Source organism: Penicillium antarcticum, assembly GCF_028974205.1.
Source record: "Penicillium antarcticum strain IBT 31339 chromosome Unknown utg000007l_segment0_segment0, whole genome shotgun sequence".
Classification (NCBI taxonomy): domain Eukaryota; kingdom Fungi; phylum Ascomycota; class Eurotiomycetes; order Eurotiales; family Aspergillaceae; genus Penicillium; species Penicillium antarcticum.
The window spans coordinates 755189-776109 of record NW_026695305.1 but is presented as its reverse complement, the minus strand read 5'-3'; the positions used below and the strand labels follow the sequence as shown (position 1 = coordinate 776109).

Sequence of the window (20921 nt, the reverse complement as noted above, 5' to 3'; positions counted from 1 at the left end):
AAATTTGCCTATACTAACAGCATTTCTCAACGTTCTGCCAGCGTGCAGGGGCGAAAATCCCTTTCGTTAATTACTGTGGCGTTGTAGTGGCCAAGTGAATTGCCAATCCTTGGTGGTAAAGTTATCCTACATGGAACTTCCGACCATGCGCCTCCCTTGGTATCTAAGTGAAAACGATTAAGCCCAAGATACTTTTGCTAACCACCACAGCTCTCCCTTCACAACAGCATGCAAAATCGAGACGTGCTTTGACAGGCGAACCCCTTTGACCTCTATTGAAGGTGCTCAAACGCGACGATACAAATTTGCCCTTCCAGCACTCGACTTGTTGGGCACTTGTCTACGCCTATGGTAGTCGTGCGTGTTCAGGCACATCGATGGCGAGAAGCTAGAGCAGAACACATGTTTCGAAGGACGCCGGTATACACCTGACAAAGGAGAGAAACGGTCTTCAGACTCGCCACGATGAGCAGGTTCAGATGCTCAAGATGAATCTTACGCAAAGAGACCTGGGATTTAGCATTTAGTCTCAGCTGCGCTGGCAGGTATTCTGAACACAGGAGTGCATTCCGTTGAGCTTTGAAAATTTAGACAATCTAGAGCGTATAGCATTTCATGTCATTACATGACTTGAGGTATAGATTCTTGCGTACGAATTTTACACGCCACTTTGATCCCGAGCAGTGAGTAAGTACTGTCGGGACCGTTGCCCGAGCTATGGCTCCATGTAGTCTTGTTGCAGTGAGGAACCCAAGATATCAATTCCCGTGTTCCGTCAGTAAGATCCACATGTAGCAAAATAATCGTCATCGTCACGACGCTGACTTCGCACAACCACATAGCTAAGCTTGAATGCAATCCACGTTGCTGGTGCTTTGCCATCCGTCTTCTTCGGCCTCCGCTGGGCTGGGAAGACTAGAGTCTTGCTGGTGTAACACGCTATTAACAGAAAGATCGCTTCCCTCGCTGCTGTCACTAGTTATCCTTCTGCGTTGCAGCTGCGGCTTCGTTTCATATTTCTTGTTCAGACCAACACACGAGGATATCTGAGATTGGGTATATGCTAGCATAGAGCGAGCATAATCATTGAGCGGAATCCGGGAATTTGTCGAACAGGGTGTCGCCATGTGGGGCAGGGTTAAAGAATGACTTCCATTATGATCGTGAGGGAGAGTGGGTAGTATATACTCTGACGATCGTTGCGCTGTGCTACTTTCGGTCATCTTGAAGAATTCTATATTGTCGTAAAATTTCCGTTAGCCTGGCTCTCCAACCTCAAGCAAATTCAGCACCATAAAGACTATGCCAGACTTGGTACACGACCAGCGCTACCATCGTCCTCTCATATGCAGAAGAATGAATGTAGTCTTTTGTAAAGAACGTGATTTTGTGCATAAGGGCAAGAAGCAAACACTTCCCCTACATAAATGCATGATAGGATTCCATGTTCTCACCTTTCGCGCAGGGATTCTGTGTTCGCTAGATTCTGTGGTCAAAGACAGAGACTAGGTTGAGCTCAGGTTAAAAATGGCATCGGCCAGTGAGTGGTAGACGTATGGTGGGCTTGCTTTCGGCGTAGGATTGGAGATAGGGAAAATCGAGCAACGGCGTAGGCAGAGAAGGCTATTGGAACTAATGACAGAGATGAAGTCCGTTGTATATGAGCTTACAAGGTGCGAGATAAAGTGCTGTTAACATGTGGATTCCCCGGTCTGGGGATGAGGTGGGTGTGTTTTGAAAGAGACAGGGGAAAGGGGAACAAATCAAGCCAGGTCCCATGACGCCGGTCGCCGAGAGTGGACATTGTGGGTCGGTCCAAGTCTCTGCGAATCATCAGTCGATCTACGAAGGGAAAAAGCCAAAAGCACGCAGTGATGTCATTTGGTCAGGAATGGATCAAGTTCTCCGGTCAACACTAAATTATCTCCTTTCTACATCTTGGTTGTTTTGATACTCATCCTGGTTCAACTATGATGATGATGATGTGATCTATTATAGTCTGATGAAGCTTCCCTCTTGTCTTGTTAGGCGCTATGCAGACTTTCTCCGGCTTAGATACAGGCGGTGCTCTCCTTATGCGTGGGATCGCACTAATCACAATTCCGTACCACTCCACCGGGGTAACGTGGGCCCTAAGGAAAAGTCTCAAAAACCTTAGGAAATTCAGTGCCACACTTAGCATAGAGTATGCGAAGGGAGAGGCATGAATGAGAACTATGCTCCATTACCCCCCTAAACTCTCCCATACACTGGGCGATATCCAAGCCTCCCCTCCTCCGATGTGGTCATCCCTACCCCCGAAGGGATAAGAACTCGGTGGCTATAGGATTCGAACCTACTACGCCTTGTTATAGAGGTGGGCAGGATCCCAATCCGCCAGACCTCTCTTTGGCGCAACCCGACGGCCGACCACTTCGACCACCAGCCACCTCCTGGTTCAACTATTGGGCACCGCTTCAATAACAGAATCGAGATTAATCAACAGCTTGACTGCCTGGATGAAAGGGGGCTGACTGACTGAGTAAAATCCCGAATTTAGTGCTCACAAACAGTGTCGAGAGATGGCTATCCAAAGTGGCCTTATCGAAGTAAAGGGCAGCATATTTCCTGATTAGGTTAGTAACTTGTGATGAACCCACTTGGCCCCGAATTCGTAGCGGCGGAATAGGTGATGGGTTGAGCTTCTGGCACTGACCCCGCACGTGTTAGGGCCTGACTGGTCCTCTGAGGCAGGTTGCCCTTTGAGAAGACAACTCCAATATTCATCCTTTTTGTTCATACAAAGCTGTCGGAGAAAATTGCTGGTCTTGCTCGCTAGCGTCCCTGACGTTTACGAATTCAGGTGGGTAAGTCACCTTCAAGTCAAAATTTGGGCCTTTTTCCATGACCCTCCGACAGAATCACTCTGGAGATGAAGCCGTGAAATCACGGAACATAACGGCAGTCACAGCCACTCCCATAATTAGCAATCACGACCGGACAACCGATACTAGGACAAAAGACAACCCTTTTCACAAAACATCTGCGTCCGTTGCAGCAAACTTGGACAAAGAAATATCGAGAACTCAAATGGAAGGTGCAGAGCGAACGACTCAATCTGAGGGGAGCGAGGAACATAATACTTCACAAAATTTCGAGGATTTGGATGAAAAGGACCAGGACAAATCGCGGAGGTCTGCGTTGTCTGTTTGCGATAACCACGGATGGAAACGGGACGAGTCTGACCACAACCCAGACCAGAGATCCAGTTCTGCCAGAGCCAGAGGCACTGTGACTCATCCGGTCGTCGGTTCACCAATTTTGATCTGTGCTGCATCAATATCAGTGCCGGAGACTGATATAAAAATTTCCGCTGTCACGTCTGACCACGATACGCAGCTGATGAGCCAGACACAACAGGTCCAGCAGATCGATGGTTCTGACCCACAATTGACGAATGCGCCGGAACGAGAGGCACAAAGCCAAGAGCCGCAGACCTCGCATACCGAACCTCCTGGTGTCGTATCTGCATCTTTATCCCCCGCCCCCACCGAAATTGCGGTCCAGGTAATGCAGAAGAGAAGACGTGTATTTAGCCGCAGATCGAAGACTGGCTGCATGACTTGTCGCCGCAGGAAAATAAAATGCGATGAACAGCATCCTGTATGTAAGTTTAGCTATATGTCTTGGTGTTGACGGCGTTTCCCGGTCACCAACTGAGGGGACGTTTCCGGAAAGGCAGGTGCTAATGCGTGCGCTAGGCAAGAATTGTATCCGTGGGTGCCTCTCTTGCGAGGGTTACATGTCACAAAGTATATGCCAGAGACCTTCCGACCCAACAGCACCGGGAAATTTGCAGTCGCCTGCGGTCAGACCAGACAGGAATGACCAGCTTTTATCAGAAACCCTCCAGCGCTGTGACCGACAGTCCGGCTTGGCTATGGTCGTCAAATCGGGCAACATGGGACCGGATGTAGTTGAAGGCAGTGAGCGGTCAGCCCAGCAATACGGCACCAGTACTATTAGCACAGGCCTCGGCATTGGATCCAGGTCAACCCAGGATCGGCCTAGTGATACCGCGTTTTTCCTTGAATACATGGCGGATCCAGATCATTGGCAACCTCCACGCATCCATAAAGCCCTGCATGCGGGAAATCCTGGATCAAATCGCCAAGTACTTCCATCAACTCGCCAACTGTTCCATGAAACACATTCGGAACTAAATGTGCCTCCGTTTTGAGATTTGGCCAAGCAACAGTGATTGTTCAAAGCTCAAGTCTGGTTACACGCCCCATTTATTAGTGGACAACATCATCAACGCAGCCCATCATTCAATAGCCAAAGTGAACAGGATTTTCCCGTTTGGATAAAATTACAATATCGCGTGTTAACATGATTATGCTCCTTTCGCCAAACCATACTGCGGAAGCGACGAAATACCAAGGAATTTTCGATCACCGTATCATTAGCTGGCTAGTATGGCAGTCTATGGGATGTTGTTGCACGCTAGTCTGCCCAGTGGACATCTCACACCTTTCACTGACTTGGACACATCGCATAGGACGATGGAGCAGATGTGAAGGCCGTAGTCTTCCTGTACGCGCAGAAAAACCCAACATGACATGGTCACACATATTTCATCTTCCATACGTCTTCCAATAGAAACTTCGAGTGTTCGTAGCACCTGGGGTGAAAGATGTGAAGGCCCGAACCGCGGCCGAACCGTGGAGGTCACAGCTTGTGGATCCTCGATTTGTCAACAGCATTGCAAAAAACCAATACAGCCAAGAATGCGGATGGCAAACTTCCTTGTCCGCACTGTGATAAGACCTACACCCACTCGAAGCACCTAAAGCGCCATTTGTTGAGACGTGAGTTGTCCCGAAGTAAATGGAATCTCCCGACCGAAATCTCTCTCTAGATACTGGGCTTCGTCCTTACAAAAGTGTGTGGGGGGGTTAGAATGTGCGAAGGGGCTCCGAAGGCAATAAAATAGCCGCTGAATGTCCTGGCTACGCCGATCAGCAGCTTCTTGATTCTGCGGTGTTGCCAACGACACGACCCATGGCTGGGTGACAACGCACCCTCCGCTGTGACAGCAACGGCCAAATTTCGGGTCGCGTTACTTTTAAGGACACAGGTTTCTGGATATTGGTACAATCAGTATCTCGATCAACATCCTGAACCCGGCCGAAATCAGCACCACCTTGACGTCCTCTCTCGCTCAGGTACTTTGCAGCGGTTCTTCTACTACTCGAAAGCATCGCTCAGCGTGAACCCGTTTGCAAATGCGCGAAAGAGTATGATTCAGCTATTCAACCCTATCCTAAGTTTACCCGCTGACAGACACACACTGATCACTTTGTTTGTGGCTGCCCATGGTTCTCTTTTCATGCGCATGCCACGTGAGCAATTTTTTGCTTGGTCTAGGTTCTTCCTTTCGGATCTTCGCCGGGAGGTTAGCCGGTTAGGTCGAGAGCCACAACAAGGCATCTTTATAACGTGCTGCAACATCGCAGCAATATTGCAGTATGGGGAAGAGAGTGGAGAGATTGCTCCGGACTTCGCTCATGATCCAAGTACTGCCACTACGGATGCCTATGTCCATGTCAAGCAGTGGGCATCCACAACAGCACCTATCAACTTGAGCAGACATTACTACACCGACATCTCGTCTCAAATTGAATTCTGTGCCAGCTATTCTGTGCCAGCTCTCTCGCTTTCGGCACCCTGATCGTCATCCTTGGCCAAGCCAGCGAGCCAACTATGCACCCAGCTGTGCATGCCTCTTTGGCATTCCTGTGGTGCCTCCCGCTCCATCCAGCAGCCATGCAGCGACTCGAGCCGCTAGTTCTACGGCTGATACTCGCACATTATCTAAATATTTTGTTTCAGCCGAACATGAATATTGCATTGAAGCCGAGTCATCTCCCCGCATCGATGGCACACCCACCCAGCAACTGCCCGAAGACTTTTTGATTCGAGGATACATTTGGAGCCAGCTGTATTACCCTGCAAAATTCTTTGATCAGATGGCTGTAGAGAATGACAGGCCATTGATTCGGGAGCCACGGACAATGCTTCTGAGAAAGCATAGGTGGCTGTGGCTTGGAGTGCGGATTGCAAGTGTTTGTGTCGAACTGAGGGGTGGTATTTTACCACTAAGGACAGGGTTATTCATCAAGCACCCATTCTCTCTTTGTCTCTGTATGGTAAACGGGGTACGTTCGGTATACCAGCGTCGTAACACGTTAGGAACGACCCCTGAGATCTGATAATGCTTCAACAGAAAAGATCCAGATGGAACAACATCAATGAATCTCAATGGGACACCTCAATACTAGCACATACCAGTATCTGTCAATGCGACAGTTTGTCGTACCTAGAGGTTTGTATAGTACATTGTTTGCTGACCATACCTTGATATTTAGCTTTCTCGCTGGATGACGTATGACCGGACTCGACGCTTTACGCCTACCCTACTTGCCCATCAATTTGCATCCGTTGCTCAATCTACTGACCACCTGAGTGAGAAACCGTACTCGATCCCAGGCCTCTATAGCAGAAAATGGGGAGCTTCGAATAAGAAATTGCGGGTACCTGACCTAATTGAGGCCTGTTGAGACCATGCATTCGTTTAGTCACCGTTGTTGGTCCTTCATATAGCATCTCGAAACTATGAGGTTCTAAAAGCTAGTTAGCAGATCAAAGAAAACCTCGCAATTCCAATTAGGTGCGCTTAAGAGTCAAGGCCGCATTTCTTGCTGGATAAATTATCAATTCCTGAATTTACCGCTCGACCAAGCCATGTACATAATCCATCTCATAATTAAGAGTGAAAAGTGATGTGGAAGCAACCAGTCTACGCTATAGTACATAAGCAGGAGGTTAGGGACGGCGTGATAGCGTATAGCCCAGTGGCACCTGCAAGCTCCTACATGGTCTCCTTTGCGGTCCTCGGGGGCTCTAAATCTCCCAAGTTTGCAGATGCTGTGGTAATTCGCTATTGTATTATTATGAACCAGTAGTAGCAAGATTCCCTTTTAGCTTAAACGTGACTAGAGCAAGAATTTCTGCTACGCCGTGCTCAGTAGTAATAGCAGGGCTTTATTTCAGATGGGGTCTCGTTACTGCCTTCAGTAATGAGAGGAAATCTATACTTACTAGGCCCGATTTGTTCTGATATTGTTTCACTTGGGCTTGATGTCTACGGCTGAAGTCTGGGAAAAGTGAGCTTTTCCTTGTTCATGCGCGTTTTCCGTCTCTCGTATAAACAGCAAATAGATATCCATAGCGGTATCCAGAAACGAACATAAACATCTTTATCATCACTATCAAGGATCAGTCACGCTCCTGTTGACGTCTCCATCGGTGCTAGGGACGCATTCCTTGGCCCTGGGGATTTCCTTACTCCCAGGGACCCCTGAAATGTTTCTGGGAGCAAAGAAACAGCCTCTAGGAGCCACGTAGCCCCCAGGAAGCCCGATGTAGCTTCTGGGGTCTGGAGTTCCCAGCTCGGGGAATCAAAGCCGCGTTCCTGTTGATGACTTGTAGTTCCTGGGCGATTATTTGGCATTCTAGGAGTGATACAATGCCGCAATTTGTGCGCAAACCTGGTGAAGGTGTTGTGTGAAGACTTCGGTGACCCCGGAAGGCAGTATAGTGACTCTAGGGCCCTAATTTAAACTCCCAGGAGCTCCACAGCTCCCGGATCAAGCCAATGCATTTCCAGGGCCAATTTTGTATTTATTCAGGAGCGTAAGGTAAAGGTCCCAGGGGTAGATCTCATTTTCCTAGAACTAAGCATCGCCCCGGGAGCTCAATTTTATCTCATAGGGAATCAAAAGCTCCTAGGGTCATCATATTGATTCCTAGAGTCAAGTTAATAAGCACAAAGGTTTGTCCGTCTCTCCAGCCCGCGCCTGATGTGACGCGGCTCCATTGAGATTAATTCGTGTCCCTTTGTCATCGCTGTTAGGTAAGAAGGGAGAAGAGATTTCATCTACAGTAACAGCGTATTCAGTGCTATGTCATTATCAAAGGTACCGCTCCGCACGAATTTTCGAACTGTTCGAAAATTCGTGCAGAGCGGTACTGACAGAACTTTTCCTTAGGGCCCGCGTTATCCCGGTGGAGCGGTACGGAATTGTGATTAGTGCGATCCGGTCACTCTATCTCGCCTGGATTCATTAGCGATGTCCTGTTCTCTCATACCTGATATAACCGAGTCACGTTCAGATGCCGTCTTCGACTTAGAGATTTGTCTCTTTGCGCTCAATCAACAACGCCACGGTCACAGTTTGGTCACAGTATTGGACTACTCCTTTAATGGCGGATTTGCTAGCCCGGTTGCAAGCAATTGTCTTTTGCGTGTCTGCGTCCTTGGTAGCTCATCAGACTAGCTAGGAAGGAATGAATGAATGAGAAACCCATAGAAAAGGGCCCGACTAACATCTCATCGCCTCTTACGACCAAAGAGGCTCCCAGCGGAACCTGAATTTTGGGAGATGGTTAACTGTGATTGTGACCGTATAAGTGCGTTATTTTTATATTTAAGCTGAGATACTGTCTTCAATAATTCCCCGCAATATTCTGCACGAAGAAATAAGGATCAAGCGGCGAGATAGGTACCACAGGGCGGAAGTACGAGCTGAATGTCTTTTCTGTGCCCATAGACCCTGGAGCTTCTTGGCTCTTTGGCCGAACAATCAATCGAAAATGAAGATCCTCGACGTCGTGGCTCACAATACGATCATGTACTAGCTGGCGGACCTGGCTCAGGTTTCCCAGTATTGATTCAGTTCGGGGTAAGGAAAATGGGTATATCGCCACCACCTCTTCGGTCGCATTGATCAAGACGCAAAGCCGGATGTCTGCCCAATCCAATTTCTCCCGGGGGTAGAAAGCAGACAAGTAGAGGAAGACGTCGTCGGTACAGGAAGATGGTGACAATAGGTCCGGACCTGTCCAGTCAAGAAAGTATTCGTTGTTATAGCTGGAGAAACAGCACTCGATTTTCGGAGAAGGATGGCTTGTTTCTTCCGTAGACAACGGGAAGCGAGAAACTTGATTTTGACAAACGTCATCATGGCCAGCCGCTGCAAGGACGGGCGGTGGCGTAGGCACATATAGTGGCACCGTCCACGATGTTTCAGGATCTAAATCTAGATGGCAATCTGAATTGAGATTGTAAGTGTTAGGTCTTCCTACATAATCGGCTGCACCTACCAGTTTTTGAGGATTTTTCCATTATTCCAGTTGAGTCGTTATGCGTATGACTTTGTTTGGCAAAAAAATCGGTATGGTGCGCAGGCTCAGTCCGCTTGTTACGCACTTTATGATCGTAGCTTAGAAAGTTTTCAGCACATGCCAAGACAACTGGGCAGATGCCAGGGACTCCTTTGGGCCATTTGGATCAAACAGAAAAAAGCTTTGGGCATCGGGCAACTCGAACGGTTTCCCTGACCTAGAACATAAGGCCCTACCACCCATTCTATCATGAGGTCTGGTCCGAGCATTTGAGAACAAGTTTACTCAAAACGTCATTCCCTTGTGGCTAGGTCTATTGACAAATATGGGGGTCACAATACATACTTGAAACGATGTTGGTTCTGCTGGATCGAATCTGAAATTTTGCTTGAAACAGATTGTGCATATTTGATATACGCAGGAGCACTATAACGCGGTGAAATCGCATCGTGATTGTTGCAGAGACGGGGAAGTGTGGTTTTAGAACTTCTCTCCCTTTTCACTCTTCGATCGGAATGCTCCTCCGCACTGTGACGTGTGTCTTTTGTGAGAAGGAGCTGTAGCTTGTCGATGCCTGTTGTCATTTTGAAGAAGATGTTGCAAATGGCTTTCTCGAAACTGCGGGGGCCTTTGTTTACTTTTAACACGGCTGGCATGACACCACCACTGTGCACGGATGTTGCAGGTAGGCTTCGGATTTATAGATAATCCATGTTGCTTATATAATCAATTGTTTGAATTTGTCGGAACGTGGTCGTTACAGTACGGACCAGTACGGGCATAGCCAATTGGCAATTGAGTACTTGAGAGTGTGATTTTTAGATACTATAGAAAATACAGAATAAATGGCATGTGGGCTTAGTAAGGTCGTTGAGGGCCTTACGAACCATGGTTGAAGTCGGCTTATGGGGGCGCTGAATATTCCTCGGGCGCACTAGTAAAGTTGCGACCCTCTTTGGTCGACAACGAGTCTTAGCATGTTTGCATTGTTTATAACCCAAGTTGGGGGCCCGAACCCAGCACCGGGCCAGAAATCCTGACCCGGGCCCAGTACTGGGCTGGAGAACCCGGCCCAGAACCCAACCCAGCCCGGGTTGGGCCCGGGTTGGGCCCGGGTTAAGCTGGGTTCTGCGGAAGTCTAGTTTTCAAAGGGTGCGAGATGGCGATGCACAACGCGGCCTTTTTAGCACGCCAGAACGAACAATTGCGCGCCGCAAACCACAAGCAGCGTATGCATCGTGGCTTATCCGATCGTCAAGCAGCGTACAAAGGTAGTTTGGATGCTAAAGAGGCTACAGCGCTGATGGGAGAGCCGACCGAAGTATATGTATCGACGTCGCAAAGCGCGCCCGACCAAGACAAAACGGGCGCTCGGGCACCAACCAGGGCACCGAAGCGATGTAGCGGCTATCGAAGCCTAGATCATACGTATAATAGATGTAAGATAACGGTCAATTTAATGGCGTTTTAGTGGAGTTATACAAGTTCTTAGTAGGAGACATGAGATTGATGTTCCGCCGGATGGTGTGTTCCGTCCGATGGTAAATTACGTTAATTTATCGTATTTACTAACGTGAATCCCGGCCGCCCGAGCGTCCCGGTCGCCCGAGCGACACTTTTAAAAAAAACATTTCTGTAGCAACCTATGTTTTTAAACATTAACCATGCCACCAATTCGCTCTCAAAAGTCTCAAAAATTGGTACAGCAAGAGGGGCCTCTCTTATTAGCTATCAAAGCTATAAGAGATGGTCAATATCTGTCTGCCGCTGCTGCTGCGCGCGCTTTTAATGTGCCAGTCTCAACTTTGAAGCACCGAATCAAGGGGCGACAATTTTGGGACGAATCTCGCCCCTCTGGCCATAAATTTACTATGTTGGAAGAAAAATCTATGGAAAAATGGCTGCTTTCTATGGATTCTCGAGGAGCAGCTCTCACGCATGCCATGTTGAGAGATATGGCCAATTTGTTGCTCCGATCGCGTGAATTGATACCCTCCGACCTTCCTCCGAAAGTTGGCAAAAATTGGACGACAGAATTTGTTAAAAGACACCAAACACTCTCCACTCGTCTCTCTCGTAAATACAATTATGAGAGAGCCCTTTCTGAAGACCCAAGGGTTATTCTACCTTGGTTTAAACTTGTTGAACATACCATCCAAAAATATGGTATCACTTCTGACGATATCTATAACTTTGATGAGTCTGGTTTTGCGATGGGAATCAGTTCCACTCAAAAAGTCATCACTTCTGCTGAATACCATGGTAGAAGAGGTGTATTACAGCCTGGGAATCGAGAATGGGTCACTGTGATTGAGTGTATTGGTGCTAATGGCGTTGCGCTTCCGCCATATATCATTTTTAAAGGAAAGGTCTTTCTGAAGCGTTGGCTCTTGAAACCACCACTTTGGAGCGTGAATAAAAGCCCCAATGGATGGACAAGTGATGAGATTGGTAATGACTGGCTCAAAAAGCACTTTTTACCCTATCTTCCTCTACGGAAAGGGAAATACGTGTTGCTAATTCTGGATGGACACTCATCTCATCTGACACCTGAATTCGACAAAATCTGTGAAGAGAATGATGTTATTTCTCTTTGTATGCCTGCTCATGCATCTCATATATTACAACCTCTTGATGTTGGGTGCTTTTCAGTCCTAAAAAGGGTATATGGAGCGCTTGTTATGGAAGAGATGCGCCTTGGTGTCAATTCTATCGACAAAGATGACTTCATTCAACTCTACCCTATTGCCCGAGAAGCTGCTTTCAAAGCGCAAACTATACAGAATAGCTTTAAAGGCACTGGTCTAGTGCCTTTGGATGCTAATTATGTACTAGATAAGCTTAATATTCAGCTTGAATCGCTTCCACCACCTAAGCCACTTGAACCACGACCAGCATCTTCTAGCAGTACTAGTGATCTAGATACGCTTTGGAGCCTCTCAAAACTGCAAAAAATGAATTCTCAGATCAAAAAAGGACTTGAACCTTCATCAGAGACCATGACTTCGCCACTAAAACGAGCTATTGACCGGTCGCATGATATGGCCGTTCGGCTAAGTCATGAGCTCATCTTTATCAAAGATCGTTACGCTAGGTTAGAGACTGCTAATAAGAAGCAGGTAAAAAAGAGGGCTACTAGTAAGAAGCAGATATCGCATGAAGGCAGTCTGCGAAGGTTGGAAGAGATTGGACCCAATGTGGTGGTGGGTAAAGATGGTGGAAGGGAATATATATCTGCAACGGAAGGTGCTGCAGAATCACCAGCAGAGCCTGAATTACCCCCTGTATCTACTATACGGCGCCAGGTCACCTGTTCTGGTTGCGGAACCAAAGGGCATACTTATTCTCGATGTCCTACAAAACTTATTTAGCTATTTATGTAAGTTTTCGTGTTGATATTTGAGATTCTAAAATTACCAAATTTGAAGTTCTCGGAGCAGCGCTCGCGCGACCGGGACGCTCGGGCGGCCGGGATTCACGTTAGAGCAACCAATCAGTATAACCCGACATCGAAACCCCTCATCATTCCGACATGCTGGCATATCAATATCGGGGCCTCGATGATCATGGCGGATTGATGTAACATCGTCTTTTTCTCAAGATCACATGAAATCATGCGAACGATATAAGTCTAGTCGCTTATTTATCTGCTCTCATACCCCCTCAGCGCAGTATTCTGGGGCACCATCTCAATTCCCTCGAATGTACAAGCGCCTCCCACAAACTCATCCTAAGTACGTCTTCATTGAATATTGTACGATTTGATTTTATTTTCCGTTCGGCTTGGCTTATTCATCTCATAGTCACCGTACCATGTTTCCCCACCATTTGCCCCCGGAATTAGTCCTAACAATAGGTACCTTCCTGGAGGCAGAACGAGACATCTACTCATTATGTCAAACCAACAAGCAACTCTACATGCTCCTTATTCGATATCTCTATCACATAAACTCTCGAAATTCAAGCCGGGCACTGATATGGTCTGCCATACAAGGGAGTGAACGTACAGCTCGAATGTCAATAGAAGCAGGGGCTGAAATTGGATTGACGGATCGCAACGGCCGGGGACCATTATCCTGGGCCGCACGAAATGGCCATGAGGCTGTGGTGCGGCTATTGCTTGATACTGGGAAGGTGGACGTGAACTCAATGGACTGCGGGGGTCGAACACCATTATACTGTGCCATGGCAAGTCGTCATAAGGAGGTGGTACAGCTTTTACTTGAGAATGACCAGGTGAATGTGGACTTATTATGACTCTGAGAATTGCGCCACGCAGAACGATAATGAGGCGGTAGTGGGACCCTTACTGGGCGGATAGATTTAATAAATATGATGGTGGCAATTGTAACCTTACGGCAGTCAAAACGTATTTCTCTTACGGCTGGCGCCATTCATATAGCCAGCTGAAACCTGAAAAGTTCATGCAACACACTGTCTTGACCAGCAAGTCATTACGATGGTATTACTTGTACTCTGTGCTCTGTCTGTTTTGCTCGTTTGCACCGAATATGGACAAAAGGGTGAATCTTATTTCGACCCACCCCTTCGCAAGTCAGCAGTCATCGCCTTCGGCCTCAAATTACTACTGGACCAACTTTACAACGCATCGTTCATCCCAGGTCAAGAAGACGCCGGGCTAGATCAGAAGCCCAGCCAGCATTGTGCAGGGTTGGACAATTTTCTGAAGGGATATAAATCAATGCACGGCCCATACAGCAGTGATGCTGTTTGATTACTACTGTACCAATTTACTACCAAGAATACATGTCAGGGTAGGGTACAGGGTGTGTGTGCGTGTGTCATGTACCCTGACACCTCGCAACGAAAAGAGATATGCAGGCTACTGCAACGATAGATATCACTGTACGACCAGCGACTTCAATAGATACCATTCCATTTTCAGGCCAAAAGGCAAGAAAGTGGAGGTAACGCCAATGAAACTTCATTTAACATCTAGTTACTAGCCGTTCAATGGCGAAAGTAGCTGTCTACAATTCAAAAGGAGATTCAATCAATCCACTGGCTGGACAAGAAGAAAGGAACCGAGCTCCATCAACCCCAAGATTTTCCCAGAGGGAAGTATCGGCGGAATTTGCAGCACAGAAAGATTGACTCAAAGATTCATGGATACAAGCAGGATGCTGGTGATCTTTGTATCGTGGCTCGTTCTCATGGTGTCTCCTCCTAGTCAGAAATTGTTGTTTTTGGAACCGGTTGTTGTGGGAAAAGTCACCGAAGGCCAGAACGTGAAGGTTCGGAAGACCAGTCGGACCGAACACCCATTCGGCAAATGCCACAAACTCCTCCGCTTCAGAGGATGCTGAAAGGGTCTTTTCCACACTGCCTGACTCATTCATTTCCCAGAGGGCCAAGTCATCATTGACTATACTTGCCAGATCGCTCCAGCTATTGGTGTAAGGTTCTTGCCTAGGACTTTCAATGTTATAGTGGTGGCACGTATCTCTGGATAGCTTTGTCCGCAGCCGCGTTGTGATTTCGAGTGGAATGTCCCTATGAAACCTCTCTGACCCAGTAAACCGGATATGCAAGATTTCAATAGCGGAACGCGTGGCCAAGGGTTCAAGACAAAGTCTCTGTCAAGGTCAGCAAAAATTAATTTTGCATCCAATCCTCACGACTTACCACGGTAGATGGACTTGCACAAATACCAAGAGCAGTCATTCTAGAGAGATTCAAGGTATCAAATTGGCCTTCAAGCCACTGGGGTGACACATCCCGCTCTTCTTCGAACAGGCCTTCATCATCAAGTGGAACAAGTCGACTTTCATGGTAGGAAAGACTCTCAAGCGTATATTGGTGATATTTGATGACTGCTCCAATACGAGGGGATTCCTCAAAGTTGGACAGTTTCAGATATAAATGTCTCAATCCTTTGAATGAGACCAGAAATGTCAATGCTGGAGTCAGGTCTTGGCCAAAACCGTCTAGTAAGTTGTCACAGACGAATTCGAAAAGCTTTAGTTGTAGCGTGTCTTTTGAGCGTGACAAGGAACTCAAGAACCGTAGCTGATTGGGGCAATCACGCATAGACAAAGCTCGAAGGTATCCAAATCTCCACACCGGCCCGAGCTTAAGGGTTTGTGAAAAGGGAACTTTACACAGAGTTAAGGATAAGAGTGAAGGGAGAGCGCTTGAGTGGAATACCCCCGAGGGCTGCCCAAAAATATCCTCAACAAGGTTCGGGGCATCAGCAGAGCTGACAAGCCCAATTGACAGAGTTGTCAGATGTGAAGAATTCCGGCGGATGCATCGTTGCTAAGAATCGATCTCAGCAGGTTGCTGAATACCTTCCCACTCTATGGTTTTCAAAGACGAAAACTCGGAAAGACCATTCAGGGCACCTCCTGCCTCGGGACAAGACCCATCCGTGATGAGCGAAAGCCTATTGAGGCTCCTCTGATGCCGGCATAGGTATCCGTTTTTATCCAGGATACCTGGTGAAAGGCAGGTGCCAAGACCCCACCTAATGAAAGTAAGTGAATATTAGGTAGAACAGCGGACTAGCAGTTGCTAACCGATAGGCTCACTGGAACGAAAGGAGGCTATTTTCTTTGAGACATGCGAAGACCATTTGCACTTGGTCAGAGATGTCACCTAAAAACTGCCGATGCGCCTTTGCCTCATCAGAAGTGCCCAGGGTAGATGGGTTTTGTGTCAGCCCCGATGTGCGGAAGATACTATAGTGCGCACAGCGATTGAACCGGGCAATATGAATTTGGGCCTGAATGCTCAGGTGCCGGGTATGCTGGAGGTAGCTAAAGGGCTGTAAATGTGACTGGTTGGAAAAGAATGCATCTATATCAAGTACATTGAGGGCCCACTCACTCGCAGCACGAAACGTGACGGTGCGATATATTAGGGGGACCAAAACAGCATTAACCCTTGAACAAACCCGGCTGAAAGAGCGACGATCCTCAGGGGGCAGCTAAGGATTTGTTAGAAATGAAAGACAAGCAGGCATAAATGACGCACCCGTTGTGCGACATCCAATATGATTTCGCAAGGTAAAGTGTCAAGCATGCCGCCGGTGGTAACGCAGTGGATCGTTAATGGGATAAAAAGTGGCTTCCTTTTCTTGTAATGCTTAGACAGGAACCTACTTTATTTATGCCTGAGCAGAGCGGAGTACAATAACCATATGTTCCTCTAGATGGCACGAAACGAAGGGGGAAGCAGGCATAATGGAGACAAGATCAATGTCCAAATAAAGGCGTAATAAACAGAGAGGGAAAGGGTGTACCGTATAGATCTTCCGTCACGAGCATTCAGCATGTAGTTCAGAACAAATTCACTTGACAACCATCCCTATAATCCGGTTTCAACGAGCTGGGCCAACATCTCAGCGGAAAGATATTTAAGGAGCTGGTCATGCTTGAAGTTCAATTTTCCAAAGGTTGACTTATTAGATATTCGATTGAGTTTCAAACGATGGTTAAAGTGATTGATTGTTCAATATCCAGAGGCTGGACGGAAACGGAAAACCTTGAACAATCCGTTTGAAGGAGTTTAACACTAGGATGCAGGAATTAAGGATAGTCAGGTTAGGAGCATTATGTAATTCCATGTTTTTAGAGGCAGCCGTGGTTATGCTCTTTAACGTAATCCGGCCTTCAATACTGGCAATCTTGTGATTGCTCTTTGTTATGTAGAATGCTTCACGCAACGGATAATGAACAAATGATGACCAGTCAGTCAAAGACACTTGACCATTCTCGTTACGCAAGTGAGGAGCCATGGAGCGCGAATGAGTTGACGTCTAGTGGAGCGTTAGATTTGGCTTTCGCAAGCGAAACCACGCTTGGACTGTATTATTGGCAGGCAAATCAGCGTATTAATTCCCGTGGTTTGATTAACAGCTAGTTTGTGTGTAAACTCGAATCAGAAAGTTGCTGTTGGTGTTGTTCTTCCGCTGACACGCAATATGTGACGGGTGGGTAAGGCTACAGGAGAGGAAGGGAGGCCGTTTATTCAATAGCGCTTGGTCTTTAACCCGTTTAGATTTATAAAGTAGCTATAGTACGTAGAAAGGCCTCACTTCAAGTGACTCTTACCACATTATCCGGCATATGAACCCCTGTAAATATGGGCACCACGATGGAAGAGATTGCCGACATTGTTCGCGAAATCGGCCGGCAGCAGACCGAGAATTTATACTACCGTACCTGTTACGGATTTCTCAAGCAATTACAAGACCTCGTGGCTCAAGCATCTGACGACCTGCTTTGCCTCCAACAATACGAAACACTATATCCCTCTAATGACTTTCTGCCTATCCACCATATTGCCATAGAGCTACGAAGCTCGGTAGAAAAGTTGTCAAAGCAAGAAGACAAGGCCCGTATAGCGTGGGAGAACGTCCGATCTACCGAGTGCACTAGCCGACAACTCTAGAGTTGAAAAAGATCCTTTGTTAGTTAGTGCGTACATCTCTTCGTTCCCGAGCCATGTTGGTTGCATGAATTTGTATTTTTGATTTGGTTCTAAATCAATGTATTGATGTATTGAAGCTTCTTTCCATGAAGTGGGTTGGTTAAGAATATCTCCACTCGCTTCAGGGGCTGCACAAGGAAGCAGCTCACGTATGAAATGAATTAGAAGGCGAACTAGGTTTGAAAACATGGATCCCTTAAGATCGTAAGCATGGAGTTTGCTAAATAAAGTGTCGTTACACACACACACACACACACAATTCATTAACGCCCGGCGGCTGAGCCGAAAGGGCAACTATCACTAATCTACCAGTACATGCATGTTTGGGTATAAGCCGTGTCTCCTTGGAGCCCATACAGTTTTTCCTTCCGTATTTGCCATTTCAATTTCCAATCTCATAGCAGGTCCCTATGGGTTAGTATTGGTTAGTAGACTGGCTTGAAGGCGCTTCTTCAAGTGTGCAACATCCTATCTTCGGCAGTTGAAGCGCGTCTACCGTCTGTCACAAGGGGTTGAGGTTAGTAAGAGGAGGGTATTTTGCCCGTTCGTCGGCTTAAGTGGCCTCAAGTCGGCCCGTAGCGATGGCAAACCGTATTGAGGCTCGCACTGCATCCAAATTGGGCGTCCACTTCTGGTCATCGGAGGGCGATTTTCCACCCAAGAAGAAGGAGATATTACTTCGGTGAGTGTGGGTACATTGCAGCATTTCCGTCCGGTGCGCGGTCCACTTCCGACATCGAAACAGAAAGTGGTCCACCGTCTCTCTTGCTTGTCCACATGCACATTGATCTGTCTCGGCGGCATTGATTCGAAAGAGATATCCATTGAGCCTTGCCATGCCGGTGCGGAGCTGGGCCAGCACGCTCGCTTCTTTCCACGATAATCGCTCATACAGCTGTCGCGTGTGTTTCCCTGGAAGTGCTGTATCCACTCGTCTGGAATGTCTCCCTATGTTCTCGGGCAGCTTACTACTGGGGATTGCTTGGGCACGCGCAATCTTTAGAGTCGTCGATTTCATTTTGGGGACCTGTCCTTGAAGGATGGTGTCTTCTTGTGTTGCGGCTCTGGCCTGTTCTTTCGCCAGTCCTAGTAGGTTGTTGTCCTCGCTGGTGGGGATCCACCGAACGCTGATCTGATTTCTATGCCTCTGCAATCTGCTTATCAGCTTGTAGGTTTGGAAGACAAATCCCTGACCCGACTGTTGTCGCGGGTTCTTCAACGTAAGAGTCGCCACTTTGTTTCTCGTGATCAGTGTGATCCTAAAGTCTTTCAATCCCACGAGTGTCTTCAGTGTATGCACTATTGCCGCCAGCTCCGCGGAAAATGGATTTTGCTCTGTTCTCGCACTCAACGTGACGGACAAGGTCTTCCGTCTCACTTTCCGATAGCGTGGTGGTTGTTTCTCGATCGCCACACCAAACCCGACCAGCTCATTCCGCGCCGAGCTGCTGAATGCGATCTGCATTGACCCGCCTGGTACAGTTGACCCCTCCGAGATGGGCTCATCAGTCTGCACGCGTGCTTCCCATGGTGCCAGTGTAAACGGGTTGATGGTTTCCAGTGATTCCATGTCGATGGTTTTCAGCGCGTCCGCTACTTAGTACAGTGGTGAGCGGTGGTATCTCCTGAACTTCCTGATCCGATCTGTATTTCTGCGGAGAGGATTGGTTTTTCGTAGAGTGTGGAGGTCCGTCCACATCTTCACGGCTCGTCTCCAGAATCGGTGTTGTGCGGTGGCAATGTGAGCTTCTGCTTCCGCAACGCTGGTCGCGACTGTGAGAAACGTCCCCACCATTGCTTGTGCTCCTACCCTTTGGACTCGATTGATCGGTCCCATGTTCTGACTCTTGAAAGCGTGCATCCAGACATTCGAGGCATAATCAACTACTGGGGCCACCGTCGATGAGAACAACTGCCGTGCTGTCGCTGGGGACAGGCCTCGGAGTCGTCGGAGCTCCATCGCTGCCTCCAGGCCTTTGGACGCTGCCCTCGCGATATGTTCCTTGTACTTCAGTCTCGTGTCCATGAGAACTCCCAAGATCTTGACCTTCTCTTTCGGCTCAACGGATTGCCCTTTGATGGTAAACGAGTCCTGTTCCAGTTTGTAGGTCTTGGGGGCGAAGTGTATGATGGCAGTTTTCTCCGCCTCAAAAGTTGCTCCGCTCCTCCTTTCCCAGTCGAGCGCTTCCTTGATGATTGTTTCGATTCCTCCCCGGTTGTCTCGGGCGGTTGGCCCGGTCACCCATGCCGTAAAATCATCCACGAAAGCAATTGCTCCTCCCTGGCTGTCGATCTGTCTCTGCACGAGGTCTGCGTTGAAGAAGAGAAATAGGATGGGGGACAGGGGCGAGCCCTGAGGTAGCCCAGCCTGTGGAAGGGTTTGAATCTCAGACTCCTGCCCATTGATCTGGATAGTCGCTGTCCGTTCCGAGCAGAACGCCTCGATCCACCGGAGCAGCGTTTCTGGTATTCCCCGCGCCTTCATTCTCTGGAGGAGTCGTTCCTTGCAAACCCCATTGTAAGCTCCTTTAACATCGAAGCTAATCAAGCTTAACACCCGTCGACCACGCCATGCCGTATAGATTTGCTCCTGCAAGAGCAAGAGTGCCTGCTCCGCGGACCGCTGCTTTCGGGCCCCGAAGTGGCTGGTCGGGAGCAGGCCGTGGGTCTCCACTGCGTGCGAGATCCTTTCTGCCACCACCGATTCCAGGATCTTGCCCAATGTTGCGAGCAGTGAGATCGGCCTCCATGCCTTGGCCCAAAAGACATTAAGTAGCTTCGACAGGTCTACTTGCATAGACCACTACCCCAGTTTTTCACCCGATAAATGAGGCTTCTGGTCTTTTGAGGTTCACCACACCTCTCACCCTGGGTGTCTCTCAGTTTGCTCCTTAAGCATACATCACGGGCGAGCCAACTAGGACGACACCGCTTCAACCGACCAATGTCGATCTCAGGCCCCCAGTGCGAGTGGGGTAGTTGACTCCCGGCTTTTTGTACACCGACACGCGCATCCGTCCTCTCGGGCTATACAGACAGTCTCTTGGCAGGCCCCGACCCTGCCGCAGTGGCTGCCATTGTACACCACGCCCCGCGAGAGCTTTCACTCTCGTTTCGCGTTACCTGAGGAGGTCTCCCTCCGCCAGGCCGACCGTGTCTTGCAGAAAGTCCTCTATACGCTCCATCCGGCAGTATATGTCGGTTGCTCTCCACTAACCAAGCTTGGTCCCCGGTGTCTG

General features: G+C 48.2%; 6 protein-coding genes across 6 annotated transcripts; 2 read left to right on the top strand and 4 right to left on the bottom strand.

The window, feature by feature from the left end:
* Positions 1–3069: 3069 nt before the first annotated feature.
* Positions 3070–4219, top strand: N7508_007463 (Zn(II)2Cys6 transcription factor; the record flags this gene model as incomplete). Its single annotated transcript, XM_058465527.1, has 2 exons — positions 3070–3646; positions 3741–4219. The coding sequence occupies 2 exons, from the start codon at positions 3070–3072 to the stop codon at positions 4217–4219; spliced, it is 1056 nt and encodes a 351-aa protein (XP_058317929.1).
* A 4331-nt stretch (positions 4220–8550) lies between these two features.
* On the bottom strand, positions 8551–9229 carry N7508_007462 (uncharacterized protein; the record flags this gene model as incomplete). The annotated part of the gene is made up of 2 exons (XM_058465526.1): positions 8551–9137; positions 9208–9229. The coding sequence occupies 2 exons, from the start codon at positions 9227–9229 to the stop codon at positions 8551–8553; spliced, it is 609 nt and encodes a 202-aa protein (XP_058317928.1).
* A 4990-nt stretch (positions 9230–14219) lies between these two features.
* On the bottom strand, positions 14220–16272 carry N7508_007461 (uncharacterized protein; the record flags this gene model as incomplete). Its single annotated transcript, XM_058465525.1, has 5 exons — positions 14220–14825; positions 14875–15448; positions 15548–15715; positions 15780–16177; positions 16225–16272. 5 exons carry the CDS (start codon positions 16270–16272, stop codon positions 14220–14222), a joined length of 1794 nt encoding a protein of 597 aa, XP_058317927.1.
* Positions 16273–17334: 1062 nt separating this feature from the next.
* On the top strand, positions 17335–17643 carry N7508_007460 (uncharacterized protein; the record flags this gene model as incomplete). The annotated part of the gene is made up of 1 exon (XM_058465524.1): positions 17335–17643. One exon carries the CDS (start codon positions 17335–17337, stop codon positions 17641–17643), a length of 309 nt encoding a protein of 102 aa, XP_058317926.1.
* Positions 17644–18235: 592 nt separating this feature from the next.
* On the bottom strand, positions 18236–19252 carry N7508_007459 (uncharacterized protein; the record flags this gene model as incomplete). The annotated part of the gene is made up of 1 exon (XM_058465523.1): positions 18236–19252. The coding sequence occupies one exon, from the start codon at positions 19250–19252 to the stop codon at positions 18236–18238; it is 1017 nt and encodes a 338-aa protein (XP_058317925.1).
* A 27-nt stretch (positions 19253–19279) lies between these two features.
* On the bottom strand, positions 19280–20167 carry N7508_007458 (uncharacterized protein; the record flags this gene model as incomplete). The annotated part of the gene is made up of 1 exon (XM_058465522.1): positions 19280–20167. The coding sequence occupies one exon, from the start codon at positions 20165–20167 to the stop codon at positions 19280–19282; it is 888 nt and encodes a 295-aa protein (XP_058317924.1).
* Between the last annotated feature and the right edge of the window lie 754 nt (positions 20168–20921).